The 27,488-nt window shown below is 43.1% G+C and overlaps 1 protein-coding gene across 1 annotated transcript in view; it reads left to right on the plus strand.

Moving 5' to 3' along the window:
* The first annotated feature begins 6,611 nt into the window (after positions 1-6,611).
* The window catches only part of psmd6 (proteasome 26S subunit, non-ATPase 6), a 29,322-nt gene continuing 8,445 nt past the window's right edge, over positions 6,612-27,488 (plus strand). The window contains exons 1-4 of the mRNA XM_068051582.1: positions 6,612-6,864; positions 9,325-9,530; positions 13,887-14,032; positions 14,766-14,985. Coding sequence (XP_067907683.1) covers positions 6,720-6,864; positions 9,325-9,530; positions 13,887-14,032; positions 14,766-14,985 — 717 coding nt within the window. The 5' untranslated portion in view covers positions 6,612-6,719. The remainder of the gene's footprint in view (positions 6,865-9,324; positions 9,531-13,886; positions 14,033-14,765; positions 14,986-27,488) is intronic.

Genomic DNA, 27,488 nt, shown 5'->3' on the forward strand with positions numbered 1-27,488 from the left:
TCTATTCTGAAGGATGTGATAAATGGACACTTGGATAATAATGATCTGATCAGGCATAGTCAACATGGATTTATTAATGGGAAATCATATTTGACAAACCTGTTGGAGTTTTTTGAGGATGTTACTAACAGAATTGATAAAAGGGAGTTGGTGGACGTGGTATACTTGGATTTTCAGAAGGCTTTTGACACGGTCCCCCACAGGAGGTTGATTAGCAAAATGACAGCACATGGGATAGGAGGTAATATACTGGCTTGGATTAAGGATTGGTTAACAAGCAGAAAGCAGAGAGTAGGAATAAATGGGTCATTCTCTCTTTGGCAGGCTGTGACTTGTGTGGTACTGCAGGGATCAGTGCTTGAGCCCCAGATGTTCACAATATATATCAATGATTTGGATGTGGGGACCAAATGTAGTATTTCCAAGTTCGCGGATGACACAAAACTAGGTGGGAATGTGTGTTGTGAGGAAGATGCAAAGTGGCTTCAAGGGGATTTGGACAGACTTAGTGAGTGGGCAAGAATGTGGCAGATGGAATATAATGTGGAAAAATGTGAGGTTATCCACATTGGTAGAAGGAACAGATGTGCAGAGTATTTCTTAAATGGCAAGAGATTAGAACGTGTAGATATACAAAGGGACCTGGGTGTCCTTGTCAATAAATCACAGCAAGCAATTAAGAAGGCTAATGGTATGTTAACCTTTATCTCAAGAGGATTTGAGTGCATGAATAGTGAAGTCTTGATTCAATTGTATAAAACCTTGGTTAGACCGCACCTGGAGTATTGTGTGCAGTTTTGGTCCCCTTACCTTAGGAAGGATATTATTGCCATAGAGGGAGTGCAACGAAGGTTCACTAGACTTGTTCCCGCGATAGCGGGACTGTCCTATGAAGAGGGATTGTGGAAACCGGGCCTGTATTTTCTAGAGTTTCAAAGAATGAGAGGTAATCTCATTGAAAGCTACAAAATACTTAAAGGCATAGACAGGGTTGATGCAGCTAAGATGTTTCCCCTGGTTGGGGAGTCTAGAACAAGGGGACACAATTTCAAAATTAGGACAGAGATGAGGAGAAATTTCTTTACTCAGAGGATTGTGAATCTTTGGAATTCTCTACCCCACAGGACTGTGAAAACTCAGTCATTGAGTATGTTTAAAGTAGAGATTGACAGATTTCTAAATACAAATGACATAAGGGGATATGCGGATAGTGTGGGGAAAAAGGCATTGAAGTGGAAGATCAGTCATGATCGTATTGAATGGCGGAGCAGTCTCAATGGGCAGAATGGCCTACTCCTGCTCCTATGTTTCTATCTTCCTATGTTCCTATGCATAAAAAAGGTTTTCCTCATGTCGCTGTGGCTTCTTTTGCCAATCACCTTAAATCGGTGTCCTCTGGTTCTGGATCCTTCTGCCAATGGGAAGAGTTTCTCCCTATCTACTCTATCTACTTGGTAAGTAGGAATAGGTGAGTATTTCTACCCTTTTTTACTACTTTCAATAGCCGAAGTAAAAGTAAAGGTAGGGAATTTAGATTGTAGTAGGTAGTGTTTGTAGTAGAATAAGGTCCCTAGCGTAATTAGTACTCTAAATTAAAGGGAGTAACTAAGGAGCTTAATCTAAGGCTAAGTCATGGCAGGAGAGCTCAGCACCGTGGCATGCTCTTCCTGTGCTATGTGGGAAATCAGGGACACTTACACTTTCACTGTGGAGCATCCGCGATGCTGATGATGTCATGGATAGCACGTTTAGCAAGGTGGTCACACCGCAGGTAATGGCTGCAGAGGCAGAAAAGGGATGGGTGACCACCAGGAGGAGTAGTAGACACAGGCAGGTAGTGCAGGGGTCCCCTGTGGCCATCCCTCTCTCAAACAGATATACCGCTTTGGATATTGTTGGGGGGGATGGCCTCCCAGGGGAAAGCAGCAACAGCCAAGATCATGGCACCACGGATGGCTCTGTTACACAGGAGGGGATGAAAAAGAGTGGGGGAGCCAGACTGATAGGGGATTCAATCATAAGGGGAACAGACAGGCGTTTCTGTGGCCACAAACGAGACTCCAGGATGGTATGTTGCCTCCCTGGTGCTAGGGTCAAGGATGTCTCGGAGTGGCTGCAGGACATTCTGAAGGGAGAGGGTGAAGAGTCAGAGGTCGTGGTACACATTGGTACCAATGACATAAGTAGAAAGAGGGATGAATTCCTGCAACAAGAATTTAAGGAGCTAGGTAGCAGATTAAAAAGCAGGACCTCAAAGGTTGTAATTTCTGGATTACTCCCAGTGCCACGTGCTAGTGAGGATAGGAATAGGAGAATAGAGCAGATGAATGCGTGGCTGAGGAGGTGGTGCAGGAGGGAAGGCTTTAGTTTCCTGGATCACTGGGTCTGTTTCTGGCAAAGGTGGGACCTGTACAAGTAGGACTGGTTGCACTTGAACCGGAGCGGGACCAACATCCTGGCTGGGAGGTTTGCTAGTGCTGTTCGGGGGGGTTTAAAATAATTTGGCAGGGGGATGGGATACAGAGTGGAGTTACAGTAGGGGGTGATGCACAGTCAAATATAGAAGAGATACTGAGTCAGTCTGGAAGGCAGAGCAAATATAGACCTGTTAAGGCACAAGGGAAAAATGCAAGGCTGGATTGCATCTATTTCAATGCAAGGAGTCTTACTAGTAAGGCAGATGAATTGAGGGCATTGATTAGCACATGGCATTAAGATATTATTGCTATCACAGAGACATGGTTGAGGGAGGGGCAGGACTGGCAGCTCAATATTCCAGGGTATAAAATCTTCAGGCTTGACAGGGGAGGGGGTAAAAGAGGAGGTGGCATTGCACTGTTGGTCAAGGAGTCAATTACTACAGTAAGGAGGGATGATATCTTAGAAGGTTCCTCACATGAGGCCATATGGGTAGAACTTAAAAACAAAATGGGGGCAATCACTTGGCTGGGAGTGTACTACAGACCTCCAAACAGTCAGGGAGAGGTAGAGGAGCGGATATGTAGGCAAACCTCAGACAGGTGTAAAAATAATAGGGTAATAATAGGGGATTTCAACTTCCCCAATATAAACTGGGATAGTCTTAGTGTAAAAGGTGTAAAGGGGGCAGAATTCTTAAAATGCATACAGGAGAGCTTTTTGAGCCAGTACGTAGAAAGTCCTACGAGAGAAGGGGCAATACTGGACCTAATCCTAGGGAATGAAGCCAGACAAGTGGTAGAAGTGTCAGTGGGGGACCATTTCGGGGATAGTCACCATAACTCTGTAAGATTTAAGGTAGTTATGGAAAAGGACAAAGATGGACCGAAAATAAAGGTACTGAATTGGGGGAAGGCCGTTTTTAAGATGATACAACAGGATCTGGCCAGAGTGGACTGGGAGCAGCTACTTGTAGGAAAGTCTACATCAGATCAGTGGGAGTCATTCAAAGAGGAAATAGTGAGAGTTCAGAGCCAACATGTACCCATTAAGGTAAAGGGTAGGTCCAACAAGTCCAGGGAACCCTGGATGCCAAGGGATATAGAGGATTGGATCAGGTAAAAAAAAGGAGGCAGATTCAGAGTGCTGAAAACAGTGGAGGGAGTAGAGGAGTATAGAAAGTGTAGGGGGGTACTTAAAAAAAGTAAATAGGAGAGCGAAGAGGGGACATGAAAAAACACTGGCAGGCAAGATAAAGAAAAATCCTAAGGCGTTTTATAAGTATATTAAGGGCAAGAGGATAACAGGGAAAGAGTAGGGCCCATTAGGGACCAAAGTGGCAATCTGTGTGTGGAGCCGGAGGACATAGGTGAGGTTTTAAATGATTACTTTTCATCTGTGTTCACTATGGAGAAGGACGATGTAGGTGTAGAGATCAGGAAGGGGGATTGTGATATACTTGAACATATTAGTATTGAAAGGGAGGAGGTATTAGCTGTTTTAACAGGTTTAAAAGTGGATAAATCCCCAGACACTGATGAGATGTATCCCAGGCTGTTATGTGAGGCAAGGGAGGAGATTGCAGGGGCTCTGATGCAAATTTTCAAATCCCCTCTGGCCACAGGAGAGGTACCAGAGGATTGGAGGAAAGCGAGTGTGGTCCCATTATTTAAGAAAAGTAGCAGGGATAAACCAGGTAATTACTGGCCAATGAGTCTAACATCAGTGGTTGGGAAACTATTGGAAAATATTCTGAGGGACAGGATTAATCTCCACTTGGAGAGGCAGGGATTAATCAGGGATAGTCAGCATGGCTTTGTCAGGGGGAGATTGTGTCTTTCTGACTTGCTTGCATTTTTTGAGGCGGTGATGAAATGTGTAGATGAGGGTAAAGCAGTTGATGTAGTCTACATGACTTCAGTAAGGCTTTTGATAAGGTTCCACATGGGAGATTGGTTAAGAAGGTAAGAGCCTGTGGGACCCAAGGCAATTTGGCAAATTGGATTCAAAATTGGTTAGTGGCAGGAGGCAGAGGGTAATGGTCAAGGGTTGTTTTTGCGAGTGGAAGCCTGTGACCAGTGGTGTACCGCAGGGATCGGTGCTGGGATCCTTGCTGTTTGTAGTGTACATTAATGATTTAGCTGTGATTATAGGAGGTATGATCAGTAAGTTCACAGATGACACGAAAATTGGTGGTGTCGTAAATAGTGAGGAGGAAAGCCTTAGATGACAGGACGATATAGATGGGCTGGTAAGATGGGCGGGGCAGTGGCAAATGGAATTTAATCCTGAGAAGTGTGAGGTGATGCATTTTTGGAGGACTAACAAGGCAAGGGAATAGACAATGGATGGTAGGACCCTGGGAAGTACAGAGGGTCAGAGGGACCTTGGTGTACTTGTCCATAGATCACTGAAGGCAGCAGCACAGGTAGATAAGGTGGTTAGGAAAGCATATGGGATACTTGTCTTTATTAGCTGAGGCATAGAATATAAGAGCAGGGAGGTTATGATGGAGCTGTATAAAACACTAGTTAGGCCACAGCTGGAGTACTGTGTACAGTTCTGGGCATCACTCTATAGGAAGGATGTGATTGCACTGGAGAAGGTGCAGAGGAGATTCACCAGGATGTTGCCTGGGCTGGAGCATTTCAGCTATGAAGAAAGACTGAAAAGGCTAGGGTTGTTTTCCTTAGAGCAGAGAAGGCTGAGGGGAGATATGATTGGGGTATACAATATTATGAGGGGCATTGATAGGTTAGATAGGAAGAAACTTTTTCCCTTAGCAGAGGGGTCAATGACCAGGGGGCATAGATTTAAGGTAATGGGCAGGAGGTTTAGAGGGGATTTGAGGAAAAAAATTTTCACCCGGAGGGTGGTTGGAATCTGGAACACACTGCCTGAAGAGGTGGTAGAGGCAGGAACCCTCACAACATTTAAGAAGTATTTAGATGAGCACTTGAAACGCCATAGCATACAAGGCTACGGGCCAAGTGCTAGAAAATAGGATTAGAATAGTTAGGTGCTTGATGGCCGGCACAGACACGATGGGCTGAAGGGTCTGTTTCTGTGCTGTACAACTGTATGACTCTGTCCAGACCCCTCCTGATTTTGAACACCTCTGTCAAATCTCCTCTCAACCTTCTCTTCTCGAAGGGGAAGCTCAAGCTTCTCCAACCTATCCACGTAACTGAAGTTCCTCATTGCTGGAACCAATTTCATTAATCTTTTCTGCACTCTCTCTAATGCCTTATTAAAGTGTGGTGTGCAGGACTGGACACAATACTCCAGTTGAGACCGAACCAGTGTTTCATACAGGTCTATCGTAACATCCTTGTTTTTGGACTCTATGTCCCTATCTATAAAGCCCAGCATCCTGTATGCTTTTTCAACCTGCCCTGCAACTTTCAATAATTTGTGCATATATACTCCCAAGTCCCTGTGCTCTTGCACCCCCTTTAGAATTGTACCCTTTAATTTATATTGCCTCTTCTCGTTCTTCCTACCAAAATGAATTACTTTACACTTTTCTGCATTAAATTTCATCTGACACTTGTTCATCCATTGCACCAGCCTGTGTCCTCTTGAAGTTTCCCATGATCCTCCCCACAGTTCACAATACTTGCAAGTTTTGTGTCATCTGCAAATTTTGAAATTGTGCCCTGTACACCCAAGTCTAGGCTATTAATATATATCAAGTAAAGCAGTGGTCCTAACACAGGCCCCTGGGGAACCCCACTATATACCTTCCTCCAGTCTGAATGGGTGACCATTTCAAAGGTTGCAGAGATTAAGGAGGACGAGGAGGCATAATGAATCATGATCACAGTCACAGATTATATAAATTGTGACTTTGGTTACGGTTGTTGTGGTTCCGCAGAGGGGCTGCATACCTGATTCAACATAAGAGTTGTGGGAAAGTTGGACAAAGATTTGGAAGGCGACAACACGTTGTACGAATTGGAGAGGAAAAGAAGGTTGGAGGTGGATCGTTTTGCATGGTTCCTGACCACTGTGATTTTTATGATTATTAATGCGCACTCAGAAATGCACCATTTACTCCACAGACTGTAAATCTGCTTAACATCTGAGGAGCCCAGGCGTACTCTAACCATACCAGTTGTAAAGCTGATACTCCTGTGCATTAGGTGGCGCCGCGGCTGGAGTGGAGCTGAGTTGATCGCTGACGGCTCCTCGGTGCGGCCGGAGCGGCCAGGGAGGCTCGTTGTCGGCGGCGAAGGCGAGTTGACTGTGCGCCGAGCTCCCGCCCGAGTGATTTGAATCGAGAGTCGGACGGGGTGAAAATGCCGCTGGAGAACCTGGAGGAAGAGGGCCTGCCGAAGAACCCGAGCCTGGGCATCGCGCAGGCCAAGTTCCTCCTCACTTTGGACGGCCACAGAAATGACCCGAAGATGCGGAGCGAGCTGATGGAGTCGGTGAAGGAGAACAGTGAGTGGCGGCGATTTGCACAGTCACGGCGGCGGCAGGCCCGAGCCAGGCGCCGCCTCTCAGCCCGGCTGTCAGCCGAGGCCTAGCGTCGAGGCGACGGTTGGGACCGTCCGATAGACCGAGTTGAGGGTTTCGCTCGCTCGCTCTGTAGATAACCCATGTTGGAAATGATGGCCTTGAGGGGTCAGTGTAAACGGGGCCTCAAGTCAGCTTCGCGTCGATTAAAGATGAGAGCAACCGGCTCGGGCTCGCAGTGAAACCAGTGAGCGGCGGCGGGTTCTCCATCGCCCCATGTCTGCTTCTCATTGCTCCTGCTCTCCGTCATGTTCTGAGTCTCATTTACCCGTCGGTCGAGCTTCACTCACTTGCAGTTAATCGGAACTTATTTTTGATTTTAAAGATGAATGCGTAATTTAATATATTTCACTCTTAAAGAGCTAGCTTTGAATTCAGTTCCCTGGTTCATAAACTGGCAGCATTCGCAACAAAGCCCTGAATCATGCATTGTGAATGTTGTACATCGACCATTGGAATGGGACCACATGTTAGTTCCTGCTACTGTTCAAAAAAAATCGAAAACTTTTAAATAATCAAAAGTGAGAGCTAGAGAGTCAGATGATTTGGGGTGTAATTCTTAAGAGGCAGGTTCTGCCGCAAGTGTTGCATGTGAAGCTGCCAAGTGACTCAGAGTTGTTTTCGGCAAAGGCGCCCGTTGCCAAGCTGCTGTAGCCACTGGTCATTGTGGTAGTGTACGCCAGTTCACAGCATGTGTCAGCAGCTAGTGACTCCCAGGTAAGATAGTCAACATTTAGGGCCTTCATGTCATGCTTGCAAGCATCCTTGAAGCAAAGGTTTGGGCGCCCCACTAGTCATCTGGCCCCGGATACCTCACCATACAGAAGGTCCTTGGGTAGGTGACCTCTTCCATTCTGCGGACGTGGCCGATCCACTGATCCACTATTTGATTAGTGCCAACACTTGGGAGCTCTGCCTTGGAGAGGACTGCCACGTTTGTAAGTTTGTCCTGTCAGGATATACCCATAATATGCACAAAGTGAAGATGGAAATTAGTGAGTGTTTCAGAGCGGTACAGCAAGATGCTGAGAACACCGGTCTTATAAGCCGTCAGCTTGGTGTTATCCCATGTGCGTTTTGCGAATCGGCCAAACATGGTAGCTGCTTTCCCTATGCATATTGAGCTCTGCAAGGGGACAGATTGTCTGTTACCGTGGACCCAAGGTAGCAGAATTTGCAAACCACTTCCAGTGGGGTGATGTTTAGTCTGATCAGGGGCAGCGATGTAACACCTTGTCCCATGACCATGGTTTTCTTGACACTTCTAGGCAAGGAGAACAAGTTGCAGGCATGGGAGAGACAGTCCACAAGTCATTTTAGCTGAGTTTCCGTGTGAGCGGCTAGTGCGGCATCATCAGTGTAGAGGAGTTCTCTGATCAGGGCATGATTTTTATCTTTGCTTTCAGCCTTGGTAGATTGTATAGCTTGCAGTCTGACCTGGTGTGCAACTTGACTACTTCCATGTATGCAGGAAGATGAAGGTCAGGAGCATGGAGAAAAAAAGTGGGTGCTAGGACACAGCCCTATGTGAATTTACCAGGGTTCCTGATCATCACTATACAGTGACCTCTCCTGGAATTGCTAGTGTGTGTGGTAGATTTGAACTTGCTTGTGATGCTGCTGCTGCTCATTGAAATAGCTTTTTGGGCTGACCTATAGTTGGATGAAGTGTTAGGGGGTGCCTAATCCTGTGTTGAAGTGTCTGTCATGACATCCACTTCTAGCAAGGGGCCGGAGCAAAGAAAGCAAAATTAAATTTAAACTTCCTCATGAACACTATCTCATTTTCTCATCTGTCTCTGTCTTTGCTTGGAGACTAAATGACGGTTATAAACTTTTGAAACATTTCTATCAAAGTTTGTTGTGTCACCTGACATTGTTATTGGTTTGTATTTCATTCCTATTTTCTCTACAGATAGAGAATATCTGATGAACTGCGGCAAACAATTGATAGGCCACACGGATTAACTTGATAAGTCATAGCTTATGAAACTTGGCATCATGCGTAAAGTATGTCATGTTCTGCTTGAATCATAGGATATGTAAATAATGTAATGAAAATAGTTTTGGTTAAAACTTACATCTTTTGAAGGACAGATTGTAGGCCTGTTCCTGAAACTTTTCTGGTACCATTCACGTTATGCAATCTTCAGTAAATCTGAAAAATGTCTGATGGAAGTGCCATTGTTGTAGAAATAAATGAAGATCTGAAATTTTCAAATCCAGAAGCCTGAGAATCAAGTGAGATGCGCAGTGTGGTGTCATAGGTGCATTTTGTATATTCAGGTGGTGCAAAGTTGTGTTTCTATTCTGTATCCCACAGAGCAGAGTAAAGATGAGCAGTATAAAATCCCTGAATTCCAATGCTTTGCTTTTGTTTTACAGATATGGCACCATACTATGAACAGCTTTGTAAAGATGTTGGGTGGCCAGTTGACACAGACTTGTTGAGCAAAATGAAAAAGGCAAATGAGGAAGAACTAAAACGTCTGGATGATATACTGGAAGATGCAGAAAAGAACCTTGGGGAAAGTGAAATCAGAGATGCTATGATGGCTAAGGCAGAGTATTTGTGCAGAATTGGTAACAAAGTAAGAATGATGTGTGCCTTATACTTCACACACTGGTTATTTCAATTTTTGGGGCTTGCATACTGTTTGAAAGCAAACGAGGTCTGACTAGATTAATCAACCATAGAAACTAATCATTTAGCCCCATCCCCACTTGGATGTATAGAATTGAGGTGAGATAGTGTTGAGTTGGAGGATACATTAAATCTGGTAAGGCCCAGGCTAGCTTGTTAATTAAAATGAAAAATAGTATAAGTATATAAAAGATTCCATTAATTTTCTTTGTCAGAAAATGCTATGGTTTTTGTTGAAGTTCAGAAATGACACCTGGAATGCAAATATCCTACCATTTTGCTAGAATATAAAATTAAAGACAAAAGAGACAGATTGGCTCACTGAAGCTTCTCCTTCGGGTGTCCTAACTCTCCCATTATAACATTTTGCCCATTTATAATTGTATGTTGCATAATGCTTTTCCATGAGAATCTGATACTTTTTGCAATTCTCGTGTATGTGGTGTTTATTTACTATAAAGCAGGGAATGTTTTATGAGATACAGAAGGTTTGTGTGTCTTTAATTTTACACATGCCTAGCCAGCTTTGTCACTGCATAAACATGTGCTATATTTTTCGCATCAAAAGTATAGGCTCTAAAGCCAGAAATAACCACATGAAATTTTCTTGGTTTACAGAAATTTTTAAAAGGAAAGCTCCAATATCCAATATTTAAAAAGGTTAAATTTAAAAAATGGAGCACTTTTAGTTCTGTGTGTGAAGTTTGTCAAAGTGTTCAATACTTGAGAGTGACCTTCTGGGTAAGGTAGTGGCGGTGTTAATCTTAGAATTATTCTAGGTACATTTGCATGACATGATTGGGGGTTTTTGGAGGATGAAAAGGAATGGGAGATAGTCAGTTTTTGATACTGGATTGTACCCAGGAATATGTTTCTGGACACAATCCTATTTCACATTATAAGAGCTGGTATTACTTTGCACAGTAACAAGTTCATCAGTCCATCTAGCCTGCCAGTTAAATTATCTCCTTACTTTCCTGTAAGATCTATCATAATTTATAAACAAATAATCATTCCTTTCAGATGTAAAAAAAAATTGTGTATTTCCTTTTTTGATGCATTTTCAGTTTAGCTTGGTGTATAGTGGGGAGCGGCATCAATTATTCTAGCATCACTCTCCCATTTTTACGTTTGGAATCTCCACTGATCTGGCCAATTGGAAGAAATAATTCTAGTGGTGTATATCAAAAAAATTAAGGGCTTGATAGGGTAGATACTGAGCAAATGTTTCCCTGGGTGGGGAATCTGGAACATGGGATCATAGTCTCAGAATAGGGAGTTGGCCATTTTGGGCAGCGATGAGAAATTTCTTCACTTAAAGAGTTGTGAACCTGAGGAATTCTCTCTCCCAGAAGGCTGTGGTTGCTCAGTCGTAGAGTATATTCAGGACCGAGGTCAATAGATTTTTGGATACTAAGGGATAGTGCGGGAAGGTAGAGTTGGGGTAAATCATCAGCCGTGATCTTATTGAATGTCAAAATATGCTCTAAGGGCCAAATGGCTCGAACTGCTACTGGAGCAAGATAGATAGGGTGATTTATACTGGGGAGTGCCACTGACTGTGATACTCAGGTGATAGAACTCAACAGCAATACGATACTGTAACAGTAGTGTTAAGGAATCTGGTACTATAATGGGATTGCCTATTAGAGCAAGGATCCCATGAAAGTTTTCAATGAAATGCATGACCCAAGTGCCAAAATTAATATATAGTAGATATTTAATATATTGCTAACCGATCTCTCGTGGATTTAGCAATTGCAATTCGCCATCCATGTAACTATAAATAGTTTCTCCCTCATAGTGGATTTAGTACAAAAGTTTTTTTTTAATGTTGAGGGTTGTTTCATTATAAAAGACTGACTAACAGTGAAATTGTCGGCGTTTACCATCATTACCCCTCTGAAACTGACAGCAATTTCTAGAATCCACACATGCACATTTCAACGCACAAATCCAGAATTTGCTGTCAATGATTCTACACTAATCCAGGGGATGTGCTGTTGAGGCCCACTCCCCTCTCCCCCCCCCCCCCCCCCCCCCCCCCCCCCAGACCGCAATAAGCTGTAAATCTATGAACTACTGCGAACTTCTACTCTTGCCCTCTTAGTCTTGCTGTAAAATCCCTTGAAAAGGTTACACCTTGTTTACTGATGTATAATTGTGTTTTTAACAGCATACTAGGTTCATAATTACTGCTGAACAGCCTCACTGGCTTTGAAGGGGTAATTTTATAGTTGTTGAGTGCCAGATTTGAAGTTTGGAACTCTTCCAGCAACAGCAATTGATGCTACATCAATTGTTAATTTTAAAACTGAGATCGATGATTTTTGGGAATCAAAGGTAATAAGTGATATGGGGCAAAGGCCGATGTATGTCACAGATCAACCATGATGTCATTGAATAGCGAAACATATTCGAGGGGCAATCTGGACTTTCCTGTTCCTGTGGTATACTCCAGAAAGCCAGGTGGTGAAGGATTCAGCTGGAGCCAATTTTTACACACTTTTTAAAGCATTTATTTACAGAGATACACATTACAAACAGGCACCTCCTCACCCATCAACCACCATTTCAGTCAGTTTCTTTTTATAGGAGCACAAGTGAATCCCCAGTTAATGCATGCAGTTAAATGCAATTAACAGGTTCCCTTCTCTTTAAAAGTTAGAGTTTATACATCCAACTAAAATTTCAAAACAAATTAAATCAAAGGCCTCCATATTCTGTACAAAGCGTTACATTGTTCGTTGCCCCTCTTCTAGGATGACTAACAATTGCTTCACAAATGCATTTGTTTTTGTAAAACATACAATTAAATACAATTAATATAGAATTAACACCTGTGTTCCTTGATTTCTCCATTAGAAGAAATTCCACATTTTTAAAATAGTTTTTTTTAAAGTTTATATTATTTTATGTTCTACCTCAATTCCATTTGTATGTCCCAATGATTTATTTCCATGTATGTAAAATTTAAAATTAAAAGTGAAGGGACTCGGAGGTTTTTACTTCCTGGCTTGCCGTCAGTGACACTACTTCAGTGTGATTGGTTGCTTACACAACAGCATGTCCCCTGGATTAGTGTAGAACCATTGACAGCAACTTCTGGATTTGTGTGTTAAAATGCACATGTGTGGACTCTAGAAATTGCTGTCAGTTTCAGAGGGGTAATGATGGTAAACACTGACAATTTTGCTGTTAGTCCTTATACAGCAACATTTATAATGAAAAAACCTTCAACATTTAAAAAAAAACTTTTTTTTACAAAATCCACTGTGCAGGAGAACATCACTTTTGCTGTACATGTGGAAGTCCCCTTAACTTGGCACCAGAAACAAACTGGCATAGGAAAGCTGAAGTCCGTACAACAGAGATCACTAGATCTTTGAGGGCAGGGTCGGTGCAAAATCCAGCCCATTGTGACTGAGGTAACACCTCAATTTTGTTTCTTCCCGGTCCTCCATCTGTTCTGCAAAGAAAGTTGGGTGCTTCAGTTAACTCTGTTTTTGCTTCCTAAATTACCACAGGTTTTGTTATTTAAGTATAAATTATCATATAAAATACAAGTATTATATCATATGAGAGCAGGCTCCAAAGTGATCACTGATTTACATTTTTCTGTTCTGGTGTAATTATCCCTTGCCCTCAAATCATGCTTCAGTTGAAGATTACAGTTAATTTTCACTCTCCCTTTGCAGTGCCACAAGCAATTGACGAGTCATACTTAGATTTTATATTATTTATAGTTAAATAGCACATCCTGTGGTATTTTGGAATGCTGAGTTGGTTGGAACACGGAAACATTTCTGCAGTGCAGGCTGAGAAGTAAAACTTAGGCATTATTCTATCACCGCTGGCTGAAGGATTTAATTAGTGTGAACAATTTACATCTTAAGTTTCCATTTTAAATGTGGACTGGAATTTTGATGGGAAAAGTTGACATGATTGAGAAAAATGTTAAAACAGGAAGTAAGTATTTTTTAGACTGGCAGTGTATGCAACAGTAAGATGTATATTATAGATATTTATATCCACAAGTGCTGTTTTCAAATATTAAAATATTTACCATGTAACTGGTAATAATTTGCTTGCCTACTGAGGGATGAAATTCATTTGGTTCCAATTCAGTTGAATGAAGTCAAATTTGCCACTTTATAACATTAAATGAACTGATTGGACGATTGTTAATATGTAACTGAGTTGTTAATCTTGTTGAATGTTAAACATGCTCAGTGTGTGGCATGAAATGATACAGTTCTGAATCACTTTGTCTCAGTGTAATTACAAACATTTTGTTTTTAAGGATGGTGCTTTGACAGCCTTTCGGAAAACATACGATAAAACTGTGGCTCTGGGACATCGCTTAGACATTGTGTTTTACCTGCTAAGAATTGGCTTGTTTTACATGGATAATGATCTGATCACACGTAATATTGAGAAGGCTAAAAGGTACTGTAACATTTAATTTGTGAATTTGTGTGCATCTATTCAATTTGTTTTGGCACACATGCATTCTCTAGCAAGTCTCCACTCCGTTTTTGGCACTGAGTTACACATTTGATATCTGTGTCATACTCCCTCTCAAACACGTTCAGAAGGTACAGTGTTATCAAGTGGTTACACATATCTGTTACTTATGAGTGGTCTTGAATTTGAGGTTGAGTAACTGGGCACGTAATGCAACTGTATGCCTGTAGCATATTGAAATTTAACCTACTTAAGGAGAATAATTAGTTCTTTGCTTTCAAGGTACAGTGTTGTGGTTCATGTAGTTTTGAATTCAGTTCTTGGCAGTAGCAGCCTCTAGTATAGTATGTAAATCTAATAGTGTAAAATGTTTTACAAAACGTGCTATTCACATAAGTATATGATGGCTGAACATTTATAACAACTACTAGCTTTGAATATCAGTGAAATCAGCAAAGCTTCAAGGTTTTGAGACATCATTTGAACTTAATGGGAAGTGTGTAGGTTTTGCAGTGACAGATATAGGCTTCTGACCATGTTGACCTGTGGTGGTTCTGATGTAACTTTGGCATAGCTTGCAGCTGCTGGCTACAGAAGTGACATTGACAGAATGTTAAAAATTACTTGCAGAGGGGACAAAAAGTAATAAAGCTTTAGAATGTTAAAGTGAGTTGTTAAATTTTCAGTGTTTTATTCTGTGTGGGTTCTCTTGCAGTTTAATTGAAGAAGGTGGTGACTGGGATAGAAGGAATCGTCTCAAAGTTTATCAAGGGATGTATTGTGTGGCAATTCGAGACTTCAAGCAGGCTGCAGAGCTATTCTTAGATACTGTCTCTACATTCACTTCCTATGAACTCATGGATTATAAAACCTTTGTAACTTATACTGTTTACGTCAGCATGATTGCATTAGAACGGCCTGATCTACGTGAAAAGGTAAGAGAAATAATGGTAAAATATATCCGGGAAAGTGTATTTGTCTAGTGTAGTTCTACGGACATAGACGTGGGAAATTGAAACATTTAAATCTGTGCTTGTACTGTAATGTTTTCAACGATGATCTAGAATGAGCATGTTAACTCCCTTTTCAACTCCTGCCGTTAAGGTTTTACCCTCATGAAGATCTTCTGTTCTTCATAACTGCAAGGCATTATCCATCTGAATTTGTGCTCTGATTTAATGCCTAGATTTTAATGGAAAGGTGTACTGCACTCAAATCCAGGTAATCCAACCAAAAGTGCAAATTATATATTGGTACCAGTAGGAGCAATCCACTTGTTCTTTTATAATACATAATATAAAAGCAAAGTACTGCAGATGCTGGAAATCTGAAATTAAAAACAAGAAATGCTGGAAATACTCAGCAGGTCTGGCGGCATCTGTGAAGAAAGAAGCAGAGTTTACGTTTCAGGTCAGTGACCTTTCATCAGAACCGGCAACGGTTAGAAATGTAATAGGTTTTAAGCAAATCAAGCGGGGGTGGGGCAGGAGATAACAAAAAGGAAGGTATTGATAGGACAGGGTCACAGAGAATAACTGATAAGGTGGTCATGGAGCAAAGGCAAATGGTATGTTAATGGTGTACTGAAAGACAATGCGTTAGTGCAGAGATGGTTTTAATGGACAGAAAAAATGAGCAGCCCTGGCACAAACTTGAAAAAAAAATAGTGGGCAGGCACATGATTTAAAAAAAAATGATGAAACAAACTAAAATAAAACTTTAAAAAAAAAGAAAAAAATAACTACAAATAAAAAGGGGGTGGGGGGGGGGGAATCCTGTCATGCTCTGAAATTATTGAACTCCATGTTCAGTCTGGCAGGCTGTAAAGTCCCTAATCGGTAAATGAGATGCTGTTCCTCGAGCTTGTGTTGATGTTCACTGGAATCCTACAGCAAGCCCAGGACAGATATGTGGGTGTGTTGAAATGACAAGCAACTGGAAACTTGGGGCCATGCTTTTGGATTGAGCGGAGGTGTTCCGCAAAGGGGTCACCCAGTCTGTCTCTGGTCTCCCCAATGTAGAGGAGACCACATTGTGAGCAGCGAATACAGTATATTAAATTGAACGAAGTACAAGTAAATCGCTGCTTCACCTGAAAGGAGAGTTTGGGGCCTTGGATGGGGAGGAGAGAAGAGGTAAAAGGGCAGGTATTACACCTCCTGTGATTGCATGGGGTGAAGTGCTGGGGGTAATGGAGGAGTGGACCAGGGTGTCGCGGAGGAAACGATCCCTTCGGAATGCTGACTGAAGGTGGTGGTGGCATCACGCTGGAGGTGGCGGAAATGGTGGAGGATGGTCCTTTGGCTATGTAGGCTAGTGGGGTGGAAAGTGAGGACAAGTAGGGAACCCTGTCCCGGCTCTGGGAGGGAGGGGAAGGGGTGAGGGCAGAAGTGCGGGAAATGAGTCGGACATGGTTGAAGGCCCTGTCAACCACAGTGCAGGGTAATCCTTGGTTGAAGAAAAAGGAAGACATATCAGAAGTACTGCCGTGGAAGGTTGCAGCATCAGAACAGATGCGTTGGAGACGGAGAAATTCGGAGAACGGAATGGAGCCCTTACAGGAAGCAGAGTGTGAGGAAGTGTACTCGAGGTAGCTGTGGAAGTTGGTGGGCTTATAATGAATATTAGTGGACAGTCTATCACCAGAGATGGAGACAGAGAAGTTGAGAAAGGGAAGGGAAGTGTTGGAGATGGACCATGTAAAGGTGAGAGAAGGGTGGAAATTGGAAGCAAAGTTGATGAAGTTTTCCAGTTCGGGGCAAGAGCAGGAAATGGCACCAATACGGTCATCAGTGTACTGGAAAAAGAGTTGGGGAAGGGGGCCTGAGTAGGACTGGAACAAGGAATGTTCGACGTACCCCACAAAAAGACAGGCATAACTAGGACCCATGCGGGTACCCATAGCAACACCTTTTATTTGAAGGAAGTGAGTAGAGTTGAAGGAGAAATTGTTCAATGTGAGAACAAGTTCAGCCAGGCGGAGGAGGGTGGTGATGGATAGGGACCGGTTGGGTCTCTGTTCAAGGAAGAAGCTTCCTGTCTTTTCAAAATGTCAAATACCCTTGAATATTCAGGTCCCAGCCTTGGTGACCTTGCAACCATGTTTAAGTAATGGCTGTTAGATCATACAAATAATTTCTATCTGTGCTAACAATTCATGCATCTTGTTACGAATGCTGTGCGCATTCAGGTACAGAGCCTTTAACTCTGTCTTTTTACCATTTCTGCAATCATGTCCCTATCTGCTGGTGCAGTCTTTCTTTTATATGCTCTGTCCTTTCTTGCCACACTCTAGTTATCATTACCCAAATCATTCCTCTGCTCTATTACCTCATTGTTTCCCTCTGGTTTACCACATCTCCTCTTAGATGATCCCTTCCCCCGCCCACTATTTGGTTTAAAGCCCCTCTACCTTAGTTATACAGCTTGCCAGAACACTGGTCCCAGCAGGAAGCCTATTCTGGCCCTGCAGTTTATAAAGGGAGCATGGTGTGCTATAGGTTAATGCATGGCACAGTTACTGTTGGACATAAAGAATGTTGTAGGGAGGACTTTATTTTGACTGCTTTTACTGGGTCTGGATGAAAATTTATTAACAGAAACTGACTCATTGGCAGCTAAGTTACTTCATTGAAGTTGCAGACTGAAGCAGATGATGCATTTGTCACATAAATAGTCCTATTCAGACCAAAAACAAAGCAAAAACTGGTTATTAGTTTGGAGAATTTATATTCATTTGAGTGTTGTTCCATTAGTCTTTTTGATTATTTTCTGCACTTGCTCGTGGCATTTTAAAGATCTATGCACCTGAACCCCTAAGTCTCTCTGGACATCCACTGTACTTAACCTCTTCCCATTTAGAAAGTATCCTGCTCTATCCTTTTTTGGTCCAAAATGGATAATCTCACACTTGCCTGCATTGAAATCCATCTACCACAGTTTTGCCCACTCACCTAGTCTGTCAATATCTCTTTGCAATTTTATGCTATCATCTAGACTGTCTACAATGCCGCCTAACTTTGTATCATCAGCAAATTTGGATATATGACTTACAATGCCATCATCCAAGTCGTTAATGTGAATAATTGAGGCCCCAACACAGATCCCTGCGGGACACCACCAGCCACATTCTGCCAATCGGAATACTTACCCATTATCCCCACTCTCTGTTGCCTACCACTCAACCAACTCCCTAACCATGTCAATAATTTGCCCTCAACTCCATGGGCTTCTACCTTAGTTAACAGTCTCTTATGTGGGACTTTATCAAATTCCTTCTGGAAGTCCATATAAATAGTATCCATAGACATTCCCCTATCCACTACCTTAGTCACCTCTTCAAAAAATTCAATGAGATTTGTCAGGCATGACCTTCCCGTCATGAATTCATGCTAGCTGAACCTGATTAACTGAAAGTTTTCCAGGTGTTCAGTCACCCTATCCTTGATTATAGACTCCAGCAACTTGCCCACCACAGATGTCAGGCTAACTGGTCTGTAATTTCCTTTCACCCTTCTTAAAAAGTGGAGTGACATGTGCAACTTTCCAATCCAGAGGGACCACTCCTGAATCTAGGGAACTCTGAAAGACTGTAGTTAGGGCATCTACAATGTGCTCCCCTACTTCCTTTAACACCCTCGGATGGAAACCGTCAGGTCCTGGGGATTTCTCTTTAGTTCCATTAATTTCCTTGTTACTGATGTTTTACTTTAATTGTATTACGTCCCTGTCCCCTATCGGCTATTAATTTTTTCGGGACTTCCGGCAAGTTATCCTCCTTTTCAACTGTAAATACTGAGGCAAAGTAGTTGTTCAACATGTCTGCTATTTCCCCATTATCAATGACAATATCTCCATTTTCAGCTTTTAGTGGGCCTACATTGCTCTTGACCACCCGCTTTCCCTTTATGTAACTATAAAATTTCTTATTGATTTTGATGTCCCTTGCAAGTTTCCTTTCATAATCTCTTTTAGTAGCTCTTATAAGCTGCTTTGTGACCCTTTGCTGGTCTTTGTATCGGTCCCATTCGGCCGGATCTGTGCTGTGTTTTGCATTTTTGTATGCCCTTTTTGTTTTATGCTATCCCTAATCTCCTTAGTTGTCCATGGCTGTTTTTTCTGTGAAGTGGAGCTTTTTTCCTCTCGGGGTAGATACTCGCTCTATTTCGTTAAATGTTTCTTTAAATATTCTCTACTGTTCTTCAGTCGTTTGACCCATTAACAGATCTACCCAGTTTACCGTGGACAGTCTCTGTCTCATCCCAGTAAAGTCAGCCTTACCCAAGTGTAAGATTTTAGTAGCTGATTTATGCTTTTCACTTTCAAACGCTACCTTGAATTCGATCATGTTGTGATCACTATTTGATAAATGTTCACGCACAGTTAGGCTACTAATTAAATTTGGCTCATTACTCATAACTAAATCTAATATTGCCTGTCTCCTTGTTACATCTAAGACATATTACTGTAGGAAACTATCCCGGACACATTCCAAAAATTCACTCCCTTTCTGTCAGGTGTTAGTCTGCCTCTCCCAATCTATGTGTAAGTTAAAATCCCCCATTAATACTACTCCGCCTTTGTTACACACTTGCCTAATTTGTGCATTTATACAATCTAACACCTCAGAACTTCTACCAGGGGGTCTATACACAAAACCTATTACAGTTTTAGATCCTTTTTTGTTCCTCAATTCCACCCATTAGGTCTCCACTGGATGCTTTCCCCTCATTATATCCTCCCTCACCAATGAGGTGATATTATTTCTGATCAGTAAGGCTACTCCACCCCCTCTGCCATTTTCCCTGTCCGTCTTGTAAACTTTATAACCAGGTATATTTAGTTCCCACTCCCGACCATCCTGCAGCCACGTCTCCACAATGGCCACCACATCATAATCTTGCATTTGAATTTGCGCCTGCAGCTCATCTAGTTTATTCCTTACACTCTGTGCATTTGTATATAGAACTCTTATTTGGCCTGTACCCCCTAACCTGTCCCTCAGCATTGATGCTTTATTTGCCTGTTTATTATTTCTCTCTTCTGGTTTAACCAATACACTCCTTGCAGTTTGGTAACAATCAGCCTCACTACTATCTACAGCCCTAGTTTTTCGATTCGCCAGGACTCTGGTCCCAGCATAATTCAGGTGGAGCCCGTCCCATTGAAACAGTTCCCTCCTTCCCCAGTGCTGGTGCCAATGTCCCATGAATTCGAACCTATTTCTCCCACACCAATCTTTGAGCCACGCATTTACCTCTTTAATCTTATTGACCCTTTGCCAATTTGCTCGTAGCTCTGGTAGTAATCTGGCGATTAATACCTTTTGGTTCTGCTTTTTAATTTAGCCCCTAGCTGCTCATATTCCCTCATCAGAACCTCTAACCTCGTTCTACCTATATCATTGGTACCTGCGTGGACCACGATAACTGGATCTTTCCCCTCCCACTCCAAGTCCCTCTGCAGCCCAGATGAGATATCCCGAACCCTGGCACCAGGTAGGCAACAGAGCCTTCGGGACTCTCGATCCTGGCCACAGAGAACAGTGTCTATGCCCCTAACTATACTATCCCCGATTACAACTACATTTCCCTTTTCTCCCCCCACTTGAATGGCTCCCTGTACAACGGTGCTGTGATCAGTTTGCTCATCCTCCCTACAGTCCCTGCTCTCGTCCACATAGGGAGCAAGAATCTCGAACCTGTTGGACAAGGACAATGGCTGAGGCTCCTGCAGCACTACCTCCTGGATTCCTCTACCTGCCTCACTCATAGTCACACCCTCTTGTCCCTGACACTGGCTGAATTCAAGGTAGTTAATCTAGGGTGTGACTGCCTCCTGAAACACAGCGTCCAGGTAACTCTCCCCCTCCCTGATGTGTCACAGTATCCGAAGCTGAGACTCCAGCTCATCAACTCTGAGCCGGAGTTCCTCGAGCATTCAACACTTGCTACAGATGTGTTCACCAGGAAGCACAATGTGGTCCACCAGCTCCCACATCATGCAGGTACAACACATCGCCTGGCCCTGCATCTGTATTTTATTTCATTAGATTTTAATTTTTTAAATTTCCAACTGGTCTTTAGTTTTTATTTGTAAAATATTTCTCCTATTCACCTTTAATCTGAAATCAACTTAGAATAGGTAATTCAAATTAGCAGTTACTTACCAACCAATGAATTTACGGTTTTCCTGTGATGTCACTCTGTTTTCTTTTCACTCTGTTCTTACTCCCTTAAATTACCCAAAAATTAGATTATTTACACCAGGAACCTTGATTTCCCCCTTCCCCCCCCCCCCCCAAAAAAAAACACTACCTACTATATTAAAAAAAGAACCGTAGACCTTTCTCTTCAGTTACGAACCCAGCTATTTAGAGTTATTCTCTAACAGAAGTTACTCACCAACCAATCACCTTGCAGCTTTCCTGTGATGACACTGTTGACTATTTTTCAAACCTCCGGTGCTGTCTGAGTGAACTCTCTCTCTCTCTCTCTCTCTCCCAGTCTCTTTATGCTCTGGCTCCGCTCTCGCTGTTTCCCGCTGTCTGAGTGAACTCTTGCTCTCTCTCTCTCTCTCCTGGTCTCTTTACGCTCCGGCTCCGACCTCGCTGTTTCCCACTGTCTGAGTGAACTCTCGCTCTCTCTCCCGGTCTCTTTTTGCTCTGACTCCGCTCTCGCTGTTTCCCGCTGTCTGAGTTGTAAAACCAGTTTCTGTTTGGAGTGGTTGCTCCAGGTATCCAGCTGAAGTCTGTGCTAACTGCGAGAAAAATATAGTGTATATCACAAGAAAAAGACAGCCCAGAGGCTTGGCTGTCCCGTATGGTAGATGCTTCCATGCCTGGGTTTGAGCTTCATTATACCTGTTCAGATCCCAGATCAAAGAACACAATATTTGTACACCCACAGTTAATGGAGGAGAGAATGGCGACTTCATCTGCAGCCAAAAGCTTAGATAGCACCACCATTTCTTGTAGCGTTCTGTTGACTGTGATACACCCACTACATTCCCAAGGTGAAGAGCTGAGAACTCATGGATAGTCATTGATCTAGAACATGATCAGTGCTGTAGGGTACACTCCCCTGGACATTCTGAGGGCAGGGCCAGGTTACTAGCTTTTGTCAGTTAGCTTAGTTGGTACTGATCTCTAATTTTAAGTGATTGTGTTTCAAGAACCACTACAGATTTGAATACATAAGCTAGGCTGACACTGCAGTGTGTAGCACTGATGGCATGCTGCATAGTTGGTGCTATCATTCTTCAGATATGATCAACTGTGGCTTGGGTCTGCCTACTCATCTGACTACTCATCTGACTATAAATAATCCTGTGGCTCAACTTAAAGAGCAGGGACTTCACTGGTATCCTAGCTGACATCTCCCGTAACCATCACCAGAAAAGCATCTGGTTATTCATTCATTTGCTGCTTGTGGAACTATGCTGCATTCAAATTAGCTGACACATTTGGCTACATAAGTGGCTGCATCTTCAGTGACCTTCCCTCCATCATAAGGTCAGAAGTGGGGATGTTCGCTGATGATTGCACAATGTTCACCATTCGCCACTCGTCAGATACTGAAGCAGTCTGTGTCCATATGCAGCAAGACCTGGACAACATTCAGGCTTGAGCTGGTAAGTGGCAGGTAACTTTCGTGCCACACAAATACCAGGCAATGACCACCTCCAACAAGGGAGAATCCAACCATTTCTCCATGACATTCAATGGCATTACCATTGCTGAATCACCCACTATCAACATTCTGGGGGTCACCATTGACCAGAAACTCAACTTATCCAGCCATATGAATAACTGTGGCTACGAGAGCAGGTCAGAGACTGGGAATTCTGACTCCCCTGTGCCTGTCCACCATCTACAAGTAACAAGTTAGGAATGTGATGGAATACTCTCCACTTGCTTGGATGAGTGCAGCTCCAACAACACTCAAGAAGCTCGACACCATCCAGGACAAAGCAGGCTGCTTAATTGGCACCCCATCCACCACCTTCAACATTCACTCCCTCCACCACTGCTGCATAGTGGCAGCAGTGTGTACCATCTACAAGATGCACTGCAGCATCTCACCAAAACTCCTTCGACAGCACCTTCCAAACCCGCGACCTCTACCACCTAGAAAAAGGGCTGCAGATGCAGGGGACCACCACCTGCAAGTTCCCCTCCAAGCCACACACCAGCCTGACTTGGAACTATATCACCATTCCTTCACTGTCACTGTCAGTAACAGCACTGTGGGTGTACCTACACCACATGGACTGCAGCGACTCAAGAAGGTGGCTCTTCACCTTCTCAAGGGCAATGAGGGATGGGCAATAAAGTAGCCAGCGACGCCCATATCCCGTGAAAGAATAAAAATAAATCTGGAAATTCAAAACGCCTTTTAGTAATGGTGAGCATGAAACTATTGGATTGCAGTAAAAACCTATCTGGTTCATTAATGTCCTTTAGAGACGGAAATCTTATCCAGACTGGCCTATATGTCACTCCAGACCCACAGCCTGCCCTCTGATATGGCCTAGCAAGCCACTTAGTGGTTAAGGTGGCTCACCACCACCTTTTTGAGGTCCATTAGGGATGGGCAGTAAATACTGGCCTTGCCAGTGGCGTCCACATCGCAGAATGAATAATAGGATAAAAGCATCTGGTTGTAATATACATGACCTTGAAGTGCCTTATGCTGGAACTAGGACATGGTCTGTTTTCTAGCACTCTCACCTTGGTGGGAAAGGGATTTTAAAAAAACAGCAGAAATCTGATCCTATCGCCAACAGATACAGTCTCAGGATCCAACTTTGAAAACCTCATTATTGCAGACATCTACCTTGAAACAACAAAACTTATTCTACTCAATAGCAAAAAGCTTTTTCTGTGAGGAGTATCAACCACCAGATGATCAGCTGGCCCTGCGTATCCCAGCAACTTTTAAAGAGACAGACAGCAATATATTGCCAGCCTTAACGGGAAGCTTCTGCCATCTCCCTGGTACTTGGGGAGCTACTGTGCTTAGAGCAGCCTTATATCCCAAGGAACCCGAAGCTTTAACATCCATTAGAAATTATATATTTTCCCTGACTGCTGGGGAGTGTTCAGTGCTACAGCAGCTAATAAACTATTTAAGCAAGACTAACTTGAACATCTGCTAAAACCCTCATTCAGACTTACGTTCGCACTGGAGTATTTTTCTGTTGCTAATGTGACCTCTCATTATTCATCCTTCACAAACTCCAGAATGTTCACAATGCAGCAACTGCTATTCTAACATTTACTATATTATACTCACCACTTACCCCTGTACTCACTAGCTTTCTGCCCCCAATGCATTAATATCCTCATTCTCTTCAGCTCCTTCCATGATCTTGTCCCACTACATCTCTGCTGTCCTCCAGCTTTATGACCCGTCCTTTGACTCTGGCTTTTTACGCACCCCTTTCCCTTTCACCTTCCTTTTCTGCCCCTATCTTTTAAAAACTTGCTCAAAACACATCTTTTTGACTTAAGTTTTTGGTTCTTATTCCTAATCTCTTCCTGCGTGACTTAGTATCCATTCTGCTATATCTTTCTATTGTGAAGAACCTTGGGATTTTTTTCTTGCATTAAAGAAGCTGTATGAGTTTAGAAGAATGAGAGGTGATCTTATTGAAACACAAAAGTCTGAGGGGGATTGATTGGCTACATGCTGAGAGGATGACTCCCCCCGTGGGGAAATCTAGAACAAGGGGCATAGTTTCAGAATAAGGGATTACCCATTAAGACGGAGATGAGAAGGAGTTTCTTCTCTTGAGGATTGTGAATCTTTGGAATTCTCCACCCCCAGAGAATTGTGAAGGTTGAATCATTAGATATATTCACGGCTGAGAGAGACAGATGTTTGAACTATAGGAGAATTGAGGGTTATGGAGAGCAGGTGGGAACGTGGAGTTGAAGCCAAGATCAGATCAGCCATGATATTGAATGGTGGAGCAAGCTCGAGAGGTTGTCGGTGGCAGCAGGCAGCTTTGTGTTTACCAATGTACAGTTTATTTAAAAATAATTTCAGTCTGCTCAACCAGTGGTTGTTTGCAGATTTCTTAACCCCATCCCCTTTTTCCCTGGTAGTACAGATAGATTCAGGATCTTCTGTTGGATTGAGGCGAAAGAAGTCCAGTTGCCTCCTCTGGTCACCTACCTCACAACTGGCATGACTGACAAATACTACCACATTAGGTTGGGAAACTTACCTATGGGAGAAATGGACTCAGGACAACATGCAGCTGATGCAGACAGCAGAATGGTGGATGTCTGCACTGGTGTCACGGTTATCTGTATGGATATTAAACTGTGTGGGAATTTAAAGCTGATATTTGTGTCTTATGTGAAATCTTATAGGGAGTGCAGGAACAGAGACCTGCGAGTGTACGTACACAAATCTGAAGGTGGCAGGCCATGTTAAAGACCATTAAAAGAGCATACGAGAACCTTGGCTTTATTAGTGGCATAGAGTACACATGCTAGGAAGTTATGCTAAACGTTTATAAAACACCAGTTGGACCATAGTGGAGTATTGTGTTCATTTCTATACACCGCACTTCACAGGGGTGTCAGGGCTTGGTGAGAGTGCAGAAGAGATTTATTACAATGGTACCAGGAATGAGGGACTTCAGTTATGAAGAAACACTAGAGAAGCTGGGGTCTTTCTTAGAACAGGGAAGGTTAAGAGGACATTTATAGAGATGTTCAAAATCATGAATGGTTTTGATAGAGTAAATAAGGAGAAACTGTTTCCAGCGGCCAAAAGGGTTGGTAACCAGAGGACACAGATTTGAGGTAATTGGCAAAAGAACCTGAGGCGACATGAGGATACAATTTTTTACATAGCGAGTAATCTGAAATGCACTACTTGAAAGGGTGGTGGAAACAGATTCAAATCTAATGTTGAAAAGAGAATTGGATACATACATGGAGGGGAAAAACATACAAGGCTATGGGGGAATGAGCAGGGGAGTAGGATTAATTGGATTGATACCCTGTCGCAGTACCGGAACAGCTCTTAGAATGTCATTTGTGACTTTGATATGTGACTGAGAAAGGAAAACTTTCCCGCCTCATCCTCCTTGACCTGTTTGCAGCCTTTGACATGGTTGACCACACCATCCTCCTCCAATGCCTCTCCACTGTCGTCCAGCTGGGTGGGACTGCTCTCTCCTGGTTCCATTCTTATCTGTCTAACTGCAGCCAGGGTATTGCTTGCAGTGGCTTCTTTTCCTGCTCCCGCATCATTACCTATGGTGCCCCCCAAGGATCTATCCTTGGCCCCCTTCTATTTCTCAACTACGTGCTACCCCTCAGCGACATCATCCAAAAGTATAGTGTTAGTTTTCATGTGTGCGCTGACGACATCCAGTTCTACCTCACCACCACTTCTCTCGGCGAGTCCACTATTGCTAAATTATCAGACTGCTTATCCAACACCCAGTATTGGATGAGCAGAAATTTCCTCCAATTAAATATTCGGTAGATAGAAGCCATTGTTTTCAGGCCCTGTTCCAAACTGCATTCCCTGTCTACCGAGTTCATCCCTCTTCCTGGCAACAGTCTGGGATTAAGCCAATCTCTGCAAACTTGGTGTCACATTTGATCCTGAGATGAGCTTCCGACCACATATTCGCACCATTGCTAAGAATGCCTGTTTCCACCTTCGTAATGTCCTCTGGCTTCGCCCCTATCTCAGCTGATCTGCTGCTGAAATCCTCATTGAAGCATGCAAGATTCTGAAGGGGCTTAACAGGGTAGATACCAAGAGGGTGTTTCCCTTGGCTGAGGAATCTAGAACATGAGTTCACAGTCTCAGGGATAAGGGGCTGATCATTCAGGACTGAGATGAAAATAAACATCTTCACTCAAAAGGTTGTGAATCTTTGGAATTCTCAACCCCAGAGGGTTGTGGATGCTCCATCGTTGAATATATTTAGGGCTGAGATAGACAGATTTTTGGTGTCTCGGAATCAAGGGATACGGGGAGTGGGCAGGAAAGTGGAGTTGAGGCAGAAGATCAGCCATGATCGTATTGAATTCCGGAGCAAGCTCGGGGGGCCGTATGGTTTACTTCTCCTATTTCTTGTTCGTGCCTTTGTTACCTCTAGACATGACTATTCCAACGCACTCCTGGCTGTGGTCTCCCACATTCTACTCTCTGTAAGCTGGAGGTTATCCAAAACTCTGCTGCCACGTCTTAATTCACACCAAGTCCTGTTCACCTGTCACCCCTGTGCTCACTGACCTATATTGGCTCCCGGTCAAGCAACATCTTGAACTTAAAATTCTCATCCTTGTTTTCAGCTCCCTCCATGGCCTAGCCCTTTCCTATCTTTATAATCTCCTCCAGCCCTACAATTCTCTGGGATATCTGCGCTCCCCTTATTCTGGCCTTTTGAGCATCCCTGATTT

The sequence above is a fragment of the Heterodontus francisci genome, chromosome 19 (genome assembly GCF_036365525.1).
Source record: "Heterodontus francisci isolate sHetFra1 chromosome 19, sHetFra1.hap1, whole genome shotgun sequence".
NCBI lineage: Eukaryota > Metazoa > Chordata > Chondrichthyes > Heterodontiformes > Heterodontidae > Heterodontus > Heterodontus francisci.